Source organism: Ciconia boyciana, chromosome 7 (assembly GCF_034638445.1).
Source record: "Ciconia boyciana chromosome 7, ASM3463844v1, whole genome shotgun sequence".
Classification (NCBI taxonomy): domain Eukaryota; kingdom Metazoa; phylum Chordata; class Aves; order Ciconiiformes; family Ciconiidae; genus Ciconia; species Ciconia boyciana.
In genome coordinates, this window is record NC_132940.1 from 114,783 (window position 1) to 127,378 (window position 12,596).

The 12,596-nt window shown below is 45.2% G+C and overlaps 1 protein-coding gene across 1 annotated transcript in view; it reads left to right on the forward strand.

The window, feature by feature from the left end:
• The first annotated feature begins 9,880 nt into the window (after window positions 1-9,880).
• SLC44A5 (solute carrier family 44 member 5) overlaps window positions 9,881-12,596 on the forward strand; it is a 102,157-nt gene continuing 99,441 nt past the window's right edge. The window contains exon 1 of the mRNA XM_072867403.1: window positions 9,881-9,993. Within this exon, the coding sequence (XP_072723504.1) occupies window positions 9,957-9,993 (37 nt within the window). The 5' untranslated portion in view covers window positions 9,881-9,956. The remainder of the gene's footprint in view (window positions 9,994-12,596) is intronic.

A 12,596-nucleotide genomic window follows, 5' to 3' on the forward strand; every position in this document is an offset into this window, starting at 1 on the left:
AAAGATGGGTAGATGGGTTCAGATGGGTTCAGAATCTGTACCAAAAGCTGATGTCATAGGTAATGTACACTCTCATAGGTAACAAGAACTGCAGCTGACTGAGTCAGGTGCCTGGACACCTGTAAGGATGTTATACACTAAGCATATTTACTAGCTGGAGGAAGGGCTTTCTATACAATGGTGCTCAGAGTTGAGACATTATTTCTAGGTGCCTTCGAGGTTAGGATCCATAACCCTTCAGCAAGTAAATAAGCTCTTTTTTGCACTGAGGTGAAGAGACAGCTTGGAATGGGGTTGAGGACATCCGTAAGGCTGAGAGACTGAATAAATCAGTGCACTGAGGGAATGTTGACATTAGGAAGTAATGTGGACCAGTACTGTTGGGTTTATAGAATGAAATGGTTGGATTCAAGACCTGATAAGCATTTTGGAGGGTTTTTGCTTTCGGCTAGGCGGAATACCCCATAGTAAGTGCTTGGAGCACATTAGATGCACTGCTAGATCATGTCTTCCGGTTAGTTTCATCCAAAATTCAGTTCATGTGCTTTGAAATTGCCTCTATGAATCAAATAAGGCACAGTAAGTGGGGACAATTGGGAGATTCACCTGAAAACTACACTCCGTACCTGAACTAAACAGTTCATGTAGACACAGCCTGAGAAGGCAGTTGTCTGAAACTGTCCAGTTGAGGAAATTGAGTCAGGAACACACCTTAACATTTGCTCTTCTCCAGGTTTGCCTTACACTAGCAGCACCTTTGCATGTGAAATTTGCTACTTGCCTCTGAAGACGGGTGTCTATGTACTTTCTGGAAGCAAGCTTCTGTATTATAAAGCTGCTAAATATATGTGATCTCCTGCAGTGTTGTAGAGGTTAAAGAACAGAAGTAGTTCCAGAAAAAGGAAGGAAAGAGTGCATGGAGCCAAGACAAAGGTATTCAAGGAGATTTCTGCTAAATGACAGGAGCAACTGGGGTAAGGTACTAGAACCAACTCTTGATTAAGGTCACTAGTTAATGCAGCTTGCGGTTATGCAGCTATACCCTTGCTCGCCTTTCTCCACTCCCTCGAATCATTTTCTCACTACCGCTCTTCACATCTCCTTCTTGGGTAGATGAATGAGAAATTTTTTGACAATGTCTTGTCAACAGAGTTTTTACCAAGCCAGTCTGGAGGGGAAAATTCAAAGCACAAGTGACCTCCACCCAGTGGTCCGTGTCTACTAAGTATTTGGGAAGAGAGGGACATGAAAGATGGCAAGGTTATCTGTCAAAGCCTGAACCACTTGAACTTTGAGGTTCAAAATTATTGTCACACCTTATAAGGAGTGACGATAGGTAGAACTTTCTGTTAGGTGTACCTAGCATTTTTAGTGTTCTCACAGAAGCAAGAAATACGGCATCTGTCTTTCCTTTTTGTCTTCTCAAACCCTTACTACTCTGTCATATTTCTTACTTATTATTCTTCTAATCACTTTTACTACAGTAAAAATTGTACAATGCACAGTTTACTGCATTATTAACCTAGAATACTCTCTTTTATACTGACCACAGTAATACATGATGCTTATTGCTGAAATGTATAAATAAGTAAGTAAACACAATAAGAATATTACATTACACAATACAGCTCATTCCTTAAAGTTAGCATCTGTATTCTAGGCTGAAGTGTTATTTTTTTAGTAGTAGTTATAAATGTTTTGCAGTTTACTTTTTTAATTGTTAACAACAAACTGTATTTTAGCATTTGCTAATGAACTTCATTTTAGAAATGGAGAGCAACTTTAATTTTCCACAGTGATTTATGTAATGCAAGTTACTGAAGCTACTGCAGTCAACGAACATGTAAAATTTAGAGCGTAGGTCCTGAATTCAGAATCTACAAATTTTCAATGTAGTGCAATGCAACAAGCATAGCAACTTCTTCTTAGAAAAATGATTAAATATTTTTTGTTTTTCTTTGATCCCTGCTACAATAGTAACTTAAAGCGTCTTAAACCAAACATTTTTTCCCTAAACTTCTGTTGCAAGATTATGTAATTTTTGTCGTTTGTCTTGGGGTTTTTTGGTAGCTTTTTCATGGTCTTTAAAGCAATAAATTTATTTTGGGGGAAAGAAAGGAAAAAACCTATATGGGAACCTTTGAATTATCTAAAAATGAAGATAATGTGATGCTTGAATTAAAATATTTTCAAGTATATTTTTAGCTTGTTTGATTCCTGGGTATCACAAACATTACTTGGTTTCAAATTTTCAGTCTTTTTTAATTACAAAGCCATATCTGCTCAAAGTCTTGGAGGCTTTTAATTAGACTACTGTAGGTAAACATTTAAAATATTTTTTTCCTTCATGTCATAAAACCATACTGAGTTACATTTATGTGACTATCTAACATGAACTATAAAGAAAAAGAAGGGATAGATATACAGAGCTTGAGAACAAATAAAAAACATTCAGTTGCATCTTGTAATAATTTTGGCCTGTATGACTTTTTGAAGACACAGAAGGTCAGTGGAAAGCTCAGAAGATAACATCTGAACCATGCCTTAGAGTAAAGATCACCTGTCCTGATTTTTTTCGAAGTATGATGAAATTCACTTTAGAATTTCTCAGGACTAACTACTTTAAGAAACAAGTACTTACTTAGACAACCATGGCTTTCACTTGTGTGAAATATAAACAAGTTAATCATTAAAACAAATAGAGTGAGGTAAGGCCTATCTATGTGTACAGGAAGCATCTAGGACATTTTAGCACAAAATCAATTTTAATCATCATATTGAAATATGCTGCAGCAGGCACTTTAGCAGCTAAAAAAATCTTCAAGCTGTGTTGTTTGGTACATTTCTCCTTCCAGAATCATATATTAATAAATGCCCAGTTGCAATTAACACATCTCTCAAACGTATTTAACACTTGTAGGTTAGATAGCAGAACAGTAAAGTCGTAGAAAAAGTGTTTTGTCAGGTGTGTGTGGCTCTGGCAAAACCCCGCTAATTTAACGGGAAGTTCCACATAAGCAGAGTTTTAATGGCACAGTGACAGTAGGGACGCTGCAGACAGACCTTTGTAAGCTGGATTTTAATAAATATTTGTATTATTAAAATATCAGCTGTGGCTGTGCAAGACCATACCAATGGTAACATTTAATAGTGTACAAGAACTTAACCATGTAAATGGGTATTGATGTAAGATACAATGTAGACATTAGTATTATAGTAAAACCTGTATAATTATTTTTAGCAAGTGCAGCAAATGACAAAACACAAAGTAAATTCACAAGGGTTCAATTTCCATAACAGCTGACAGAACTTGGGCCCGCAAGACAGAATTCAATAATGATCACAGCTGTTGCTGTTGTTGAATTGCATAAGGTAGAGTTCGGAAAGACTAGCTGAGATTATAGCCCTATTGAGGCATGTGCAGTGGAAAAGTAAAGAAAGAGAACTCTTGTGTTGGAGATCCTGGAAGAAGAATAATGGGAGTGAGAATATGGGCACTAGAAGGTGAAGGTTGAGATTTTCATCTAACATTCATGTGACAAACGACGAGGCCCTCTGCAACACTGATAGCTCAAATTCATTTTGCCACAAAAGTAATAAGTCTTGCACTAGGCCAGATCAAAGGTCCATCTAGTATAGTATCCTGTTTATGGCAGTTGCAACAAAGAATGCTTAGGGAAGGGTTCAAGAACAGAGCATTTACCAATAATGTACTGATTTTTTTTCAAATTTTTTTTCTACCCTCCAAAAATTTTCCAATTTAGAAGTTTCCTGAGCTGGAGGTGACGCCTTTGTATTTAATAACGCTTCAGGGATGTCTCTTCCATTAACTTGACCAGTTGCTTTTTGAATGTGTGGGAACCACAGCTTAGTTTCTTACACTATGAAGAACCACTTTGGTTTGCTTGTTTTCAACCTGACATCTGCTCACTTCATTTGTTGTCCCTACTGCTTGAATTGGAAGAGGCAGTGAACTGGCAGTCCCTGGTCATCCTCTTTGTGTCAATGATTTAAGAGAAAAATGTCTTGATGTCCCCTTAGCTATTTCTTTTCCAAGCTGAATAATCTTCTTTGGGTACTTTCTACAATGTCTTGGTTTTGTGGCGAAATAGTCAGAATCGTAAAGTGGCTCATGTTCTTGTATAAAGATGAGAAGATAAGTTCTGCTCTGTTCTCTTTTTCTGTTATTTTCTGGTACTCTCTTTTGACTACCTCTGCACACTGAAATGAAATTTTTCATATGTTATCTATGATAAAAAAATATGATTCCTGGGATGTAATGGAAAACTCAAAGCTCATCTTTGTATATAATTATTTCTCTGCACCCCTTGTCTGTATCATTTAACATTTATCTACCCTGAGCATTTCTATCTGAAATTCTTTCAGTCCCATAAATAACTTACTATCGGCAGCAAAATTTTCCACTTCAGTGTTCCTCTCCTTTTTCAAATCATTGATGAGTACCTGGAACGGCAAAGGCCCCAACGCATAAGTCTTTGAGATTCCATGGGTGACCCCACCACTGTAACAAGTTTTTGTTTAGTCTTAAAATTTTTAAAAATATTTTTTGTAAGGGTATGTGGAAGGAAAGTGCCTGCTCCTTTAAGGGTATCCAGTCAAGAACCTTTTCAGTGCAAAAAGGGAGAACAAGAAAAGGAGGAAGCCATAAACAAGAACATAAAGAGACACAGACCTGACTGACAAATGGTAAGGGAGGCAGCGATAAGACACTAACCCAGTCAGTCACGCTAATTGATGAGGGAATGTTTCTTTCGGTAAGATTATCTGATCAAAGGGCTTGTCAAATGGAGTGCCAAGAAAAAGTGGGAAGCCATAAAGAAAATACGGGGGCAAACTTGACAGGCAAACGTAACAGCAACAAAGACAAGAAACAAACTGGCTCTCAATAAACTGCAGGCAAACTGGGACTTTGCAGCTGATAAGGATGCAAACCTGAGGGTCCAGAATGTTGGAAAGGGATCTGTGGAGCTATGCAAACTGATGAAGGAATGCGCAGGGCAAGGGCATCTGGAGGAACAAAGGAGGAATAGACAGAACGGGGTATACAACGGACCAGTCACATGTAAAGGAGGGCAGTCGTACACTTGTCCGACTGAGCCCCACACCTGATCACCACAGTCTTCTTATTAAATCCTATCTTCTTATTAAATCTTTTCTTAACTATCTCTCTTTGTAATCTATCTATCCCATGCGTATGTGTGTTGTAAGGATGAAGTGCCAGCTACTGAGGGTCCTGTGTGGGTGGATTTGTTACCAGCAAATGGAGTCAGACTGGGAATGTGGGTGCCCCCACCCTGTGATGCCAGCTCCTGGAGCCACTGAGGTCTCCGTGTCAGCTACTGGAGCGGGTGGAGGTCTCGGCTGCCGGCTGCTGAGGCGGGAACAGCGTCTGTTCTGAAAACCTGCTACTGGGAGGGACCAGTGTGGGTGAGGTGAGTGAGGAGCTCAGCGCCAGCAGCTGGAGCAGGACTGCAGGTCACAGCTCATCTGCCTGATGCTGGCTGCTGCAGGTGGCAAGTGCCGGTATCTTCCCCAAAGTGCGCGTGCATGTCTCATTTGCTGCCAAACTTCAAGCTGGACTCGCCGGTGAGTAGGAGGTGCTGGGTCCAGGCAGGGAAGGATCTGTACTGTTATCCAGGGTGACCTGTGAGTGTGGAGTGCCTGTGGGATGAGTGTGAGTGCTATGTGTTTGCAGAAAGCATCAAGGTGCACCAGCCAGCAAGTAGGCGGCCCCTGAGGCAGGTAAGAGGGCTGGGATGCGGGCAGAGGTACTGGGTGGACAGAGGGGCCGCGGATGTGCGTGTGCTTATGCATCCAGAGAGTCTCGTGTGTGTGCCTGCACTAGTGACCTTTTGTCTGTGTCAGCCCAAGAGGAGGAGGGGATGTGGCAGCCTGTGGTTGTGTTAAATGGGGGTCCTGTGTGTCGGTGCTGTTGAAGGCAGTGCCTCATCTGTGGCAGTGCGTGTGACCGGCCGAGTCAGTGTCCTGCGTGTGTCTGTGTGTGTGTCTCTAGGACACGTGCTCAGCTTCACGACTGGCTGAACCTGCCAATGGGAAGGTGGTAGCCACGTCCCACTGCCTGGGCAGAGACCCCAGGTCCCCCAGCGCCAGCCTGGGCTCCAGTGGCTGGGCAAGAGGGGTCCTGGGCTGGAGCTGCAAGAGGTGACAGCCACTCCTAGCATCCCTCAACGTTTTTTAGCCATAAAAAGACTTCTCCTTTTCCCTCTGTGGTGGCTTAATTTATTTAAGACTTTTTGATGAGGTACCTTGTGAAATGTTTTCAGAAATCCAAGTAACCTGAAGATCAGCTGTATTCCCTCATCTTCATGCCTGCTGACTCCTTAGGAGGTCTCCAGTAGTTCTGTGAGCCCTGACTGCTCTTTACAAAAATCATACTTCCCAATATGTCGTATATTCCAAATCTGTCTGCATTATTGTAGTTTCCACTATTTGCAATCTGCAGTAGCGAGGTTTATCAGTCTGCAGTTTTCTGGATTTTCATCAGAAGTATTTTCAAAAATTTCCAAAATGTTTATCACCTTCAAGTCTATATATGCATAGGAGGCTTAAGAAAAATATTGTATTGGCCCTGCATATTCTCTTTCTGCTCTTGGTCTTTAAAAACTGGATTATTTTTAGTGTCTACACTTTTTGCAAATCAATGCTCCAACTCTTTTTTGGCCTGCCTTATTGTGCTTTCACATTTAACCTGCCAAATTTTGTGATCCTTTATAATTTACTCATTTGAACACAACTTTATCAAAAGATTCCTCCTTGTTTGTAGCAACTGCCTTTTTCATTCTGTCTAGACACGCTGGCTTCCTTTTGCCATTTCTCAGGCCCTTCTGAGAAACAGGAATATATAGAGATGATCTGCTATGTCTCAAAGTGATGTCTTTACATAGCCTTCTATTTACCTGAAAAACTCTAACTCATGTAGTTTTTAGCACTATTCTAACCTTTTTAATTATTTTTAGCAGGTTTTCTCTTTTTTAAGTGTATTTTTAAGTTATTCCTTGGTTCTGATAGTCAGAACCCAGTAAAAAGTTACTTCTTCTCCTGCAGGATTCTACACTAACTTCTTAATATTATATATGATTTTATTGTTTAAAAAAATCATAAGAACCCTAATTTTATATTGGTCTATAAACCCTAATGAAAAGAAAGAAAAAACTTTGCTAGCATGCATGTGAGTTTTTTTTTTTGCCAGAGCTTGGAAGTGCTGTGTAAGTAAAAGCTTATGTCTGGTTGTTAGCCATAGCCCAACATATATATATATATATATGTTCTGTTATATATAACATATGTAACATGCTATATATAGCATCTATGTTAAATATAACATATGTTAAATACAATACATAATACATAATATAAATATTATATAGTGTGTATAATATTATATACGCACAATTATATATATACACACAATATATAATATATTGTGCATGCTGTATATTATATATACTATATGTAATATATGGTACATATAGAATATATTTTATGCATTTTTTTGTAGGACTGGCTATACAAACTCCATTACCTATGTTTCTCATTGTGTAGTTTGTTGAGATGCCAGTGTCCATTCTTGAAAGTAGGCTATATGTAGATACACCCCTCTGCACAGAGGGAACAGAATAACACTGAGCTGTAGAATAATACTGAAGCTTCTCTGAGAATGCTACTTCAGCTCTGACTAGCAAATCCTGTCATGCCCTGCTCCCTTCAGGTTGCCGTGCCTTATCAGAATGAGCCAGAAGATGTTACCCCACCACCTTGCTTCTTACAAAGCTGTCCTACGCAGCTTTTCTCACGTTTGACTCAATCTCTGACACAAGAAGCTCTTCTTTCTGTAGGTGATATTGTCTGAATTGTTATCCCAGTCATCAACACTGAGATGAAATAAGGATTTCTTCTTAGGCAGCAAAGTGTGTCATCCCTTTTCCACATCGGGTGTTTAACCCTTGGGATCCATTTCCTGGAACACAGACAGGCATCTTGGGTAGCTAGACCAGGTAAGTGGCTTAAAAGGATAGGTGGACTAGGTTTAAGAAAGAACTCTCATTAACTTTGCAGACCACCAGTGGTGCACAGAATGCATAAACCTCCACCTAGGTAGTATCCTGATAAAATAGGGTAACTGGAGGAAGTAGCTACTAATTTTAAAAGTTAGAAGGACAGATAAATCCTCACATTTTAATGCAGAGGGGGAAATAACTTCCCCCAGTACTTCCACTACTAGCAGACAAAACTGCATATGTGAAATTCAGTAATTATTAGAGCAATTGGCCTAAACTGAGACCTCTGGGAGGATGGATAAGGTGCTACATATGCCTGATTTAGTTTTCTTAAAACTAGCCAAGGCAGCTAGCTCTACAAGACCTGATGTGCCCTCACTGCCTCTAACGCATATATGATTGGTTTATGTTTCAAGACAAGCATAGTAACAACTTCCGTGATCTATGCATATTAATTTACTCATAAATAAAATAATCGTGTGCTTTTGAGGGTCTTAAGCCCGTTTTTGAAAGGGTACCTTTATTTGCAAGCCTTGGAAAGTACCTTTTCCTCAAATTGCTCGTGTAAAAATGTAAATGATGGCCTACAGGTGCACTTCTGTCAAGAATTACATAGGGTTATTTCCAAATTTTTTCAATACAAAATGTTCTGTGTGTTGGACTTAGTGTTGTTTCCCTAACAACAGACTAACAGATAAATAGCAATGTGACATCTGAATATAGCGTCCTTTTGCTGTAGTGATGATTTGGGCTGACTGAAAAAGAATCTCAGCAATCAGACTAATTGCTCTTTAAGTGGCCCTTGCCCCATTCAGATAAAACAAAGGGAGGTGGATGGCAACTAAAGGCAAGTTTATGACCAGCAATCTATATTTGTCAGGACTGAGCCTGCTGCTTGACTGAATCATGAAAATGCCCCCACCCAGACCCGAAACTGCGGTGTTAAAATTCCTCCCGCTCAGAAGGAGACAGGAGCCCAGCTCTCCGGGCGCATACCAGAGCGCTTCGACTTCTCAGCAGCCCCACTGAGCTCGTCCCCTTTCCTCGCCTGGGTAGAGGCTGCTCCCCGTGGGGCGGCCCGGCCCGGCCCGGCCCGGCCCTGCCCGGAGAGCTCAGCACGGGCGGCCCGGACAGCTCCGCCGGGGGCCGCGGCGGGAGGCGCTTTCCAAGGTCGCTCCCGGGGCCGGCGGGTCCCGGGCGGGCAGTAAGCGGCTCCAGCACCGGCTGCCTGCTTCCCACCCGCGGCGAAACCTCTAGGCTCAGGGCACGGGCACGGAAAGGGGGAGCCTTCCCACCCTGACAGCGGCACGGGCGCCCGCCGCCCCGGAGCCGGAGCCGGAGCCGGAGCCGGAGCCGGAGCCGGAGCCGATCCGGCTGTGGCAGTCGCGTTTCGCGGGGGAACGACCGGCGCTCCGCGGCAGGGCGCTGCTCCCAGGCAGCGCCTGGCGGCGGGGGCAGAGGATGGAGCCCTCGCCGCCGCGGACCCCACCAGGTACGGCGCCCGCTGCCACCGGCTGCCGAAGTTGTCGCCGGGAGCCGGGCCCCGGAGAAGTTAGCGAGGCGCGTCCCGAGGGGGGGGGCAGCGGCGCCGCGGCGGGGCCGTGCGGACCGGCTGCCGGCTGCGGGCCGTCCTGCCGCCCCTGCGCCTGCCCCCGGCGCGCCCCTCTGCCCGCGGCCCCCCCGCGCGGCTCGGGCACCGCCCCCGCGGGCTCGGCGCAGGCGTCGGCCGCGGAGCCGACGGGACGGGAGGGTCAGCGCGGGGCTCGGGCGGTGCTCCGGGCGGCCGCGGCGGAGCGGAGCGGGACGCTGCCCGGCCGCTGCCGCCTCTCATGCCTTCACGGCAACAAAGAGCGCGCTGAGCGGCGGGCGGAGGCGCCGGGCCCCTGGCTGTGCCGGCGCGGAGGGCACCGGGCGACGATGGCGAGGAAGGGAGAAGCCTCCACGCCTCTCTACGGTGAGCGCCCGGGCGCGGGAGCAAGGCAGGGCGGGCGCCGGTGCTAGCGGGCGGAGGCAGCCGGCGCCCGTGCCCGACTCCGGCCTGTTTACATTGCGGATCCAGCCTGCGTGCAGCAGCAGCCAGAGTTTGTTTCCCTGGGCCGATGCTGGGGGCGGGGTGGGCGTAGGGCCCCCCCGTGCAGGAGGGAGCCCCCAAAGACGCTGGGGCACCTCTCTGCTTGTGCTGCGGCTCGCCCGGCCCGAAGAAGGCGGGACGGTCGGGTGCGGGGGGGGAGCCGGTGGGCGCAGAGATGGGGGCGGTGAGAACCTCCTCCACCTCCGCCTCCCCGGGAGCAGGTGCGTTGTGGCCGCTTTGTCCGCGCTCTGGGGAGGAGAGGGCTGCGGTGCGTGCCCGGGGCCCGGGCCCGGGGGCCGGCGCGGGCGGGCGGGAAGGAAGGCCGCCGGGCAGCAGGTGCGCGGCGGCGGGGAGGGCCGGCCGTTGGGCGCGTCGGGCCGGGCCGGGCCGGGCCGGGCCAGGCCGCGCCGGCCGTTGGGCGCGCGGGACCGGTGTGTGGGGCTGGGGGCTGCTTACCCGCGGGCCGCGGTGGGGCCGTGGTACCGGGGCCGGGAGGCGGGAGCCCGCTGTGCTGGCGGTACCTGCGGGGTGCTGGTGTTTTGGGCGTAGGGACCGGGAGCTCCACAGCCGTAGCCGGGGTACCCGGACTACGCGAGCTCCGCTCCCTGACTGGATCCTGCCAGCCCGCGCGCCGGGAAGGTCACTGGGGGCAGAACTTCATCTCGGTGCTCGAGCTCTGCTGTAATTGCTCCTTGGAAGCTAATATATTTGCGACAGGGAGCACGGGGTTTGCAAAGCTTCTTAGCCTGTTTGAAGGTGTCGCTGCAAAACCGATTTCCTCTTCCAATGTGCGCGAGATTTCCATGGCAAAACAAACCTGCAGAATGAGCAAACCCCCTTAGAAACAAGGCTTCTTTTCTGTGAGTCCTAAAGGCTGCCTGTAATTGGCTGAGTTATACAAATGGGCAAAAATGGCTTGGTAAAGCAGCCTTTGCCTTGATATCACAGGCATGCTGTGTGACATGTTTACAACTCGGAAAACTGTATTTTATAATTAGCCTCTATGGTCTGAACCTTGATGTGGCTAAAGGAAAATTCACAGCTTGGCTTCCTCCCAGAAAGGAAAAGGAAAAAAAGCCTTTAGGGAGGGAAAACAAGCCAGAAAGAAATTAGAGTCTTTCAAAGGTGACATCTGAATAGGTGAGTCTGTAGTTATTTAACTTCTGAGAGAACCTGTTCCTACTCCTCTGGAATTCAAATGGTTTTGCAGGTTACTGCAGAGGGAGTAGGTCTAGGACCATAGATATTCAGCACTGATGGCAGAAAGGTGGGCATGGAAATATTCTTCTGAAAGAAGAGCAGGAATACAGTATTCAGGAAGGGAAAATACCTTTTGAATAGAGTTCAATAAGTGCTATGTATGCTTCCTCACTTGCCGTTTGTAAGCAAGAACACTCTGGTAAGAGACTCACGACAGGAAGAACTGCCTGTGGTGTTGTCATAATACAATCATTTTTTAACTTCATTTTTCAAAGCATGTTACTCGGGTAAGAAAGGGTGATCCTTTAGTTATTCAACTTGAGGGAGGAGGGCAATGTATGTGTGATCAACTTGTAGTTCTGAAGAATTATTCTGACTAGAATTGTTGCTATTTTAGCTGTTTCCTGTCATCAGTGTGTTTACTTCCTTTTATCTCATTTGCATATGTGGATTTGGTTAGTGATAGTGTGTATTGTGTTACCACATTTGCAGAAATCTTGAGTAATTGCTCTAGTCTTGTATTGGGAAGCAAGGTTTGAATTTAGATTTGTTTTCCCTGTTAGATCACATAATGTTAAAGACTTACAAAAGGAAAGTGCAGCATTTCCAAATTCAGCATATAGGCTATGGTTTTCCTTTTAAATTAGGTTGCTGTAATAGTTATTCTCCTGACTGTGTTGTCTCTGCCAGTAACTGTTTATTTATTAGCCCACAGGTTTATTTTTCAGAGGTATAGGCGTCCTAAACCTCTCCCCTTGGAATCTCAAGGATTCCTCAGAGTTTCAGCATTTATAAATGACAAAGGCAAATTCTTCTCAAAATTTTTGGTCTTTTGACTTGTGTCATCAATCCGATTCCTTAGAAGAGATGAGTCAAGCCCATGGTTGACAGCTGACATTAGGCTCTGTGAACAGTTTTTTAACTATCTCAGATTTCTCTTTGAGGTAATAGGTATCAGATGGCTGGTTATTAGAGTTAGACTAACTGCTGGAAGCCCAAGGTTCCAGACAGAATGGTTGACTGGTAGTGTGAATATGGCTCTGTAAAAGGTTTTGATAAGCCCATAGGCATTTTGAGGCCTGTTCGTCTTAAGCTCTCTCACTTTCAGCTGCATTGTCTGTCTGCATGCATGTGTGAGAAGGATGGTAAGTTCATCTTTGAAAACAAGCTTCGTAGTGGTTCCTTAAGTTTAGTCTTCATTGTGAAGCTTCATTGTGTAAGCTGGCTCCAGGAATTGCATCCAGTTTTTCCTTAAAATGGGTTAAATACAAAGGATTTGTCAAGAA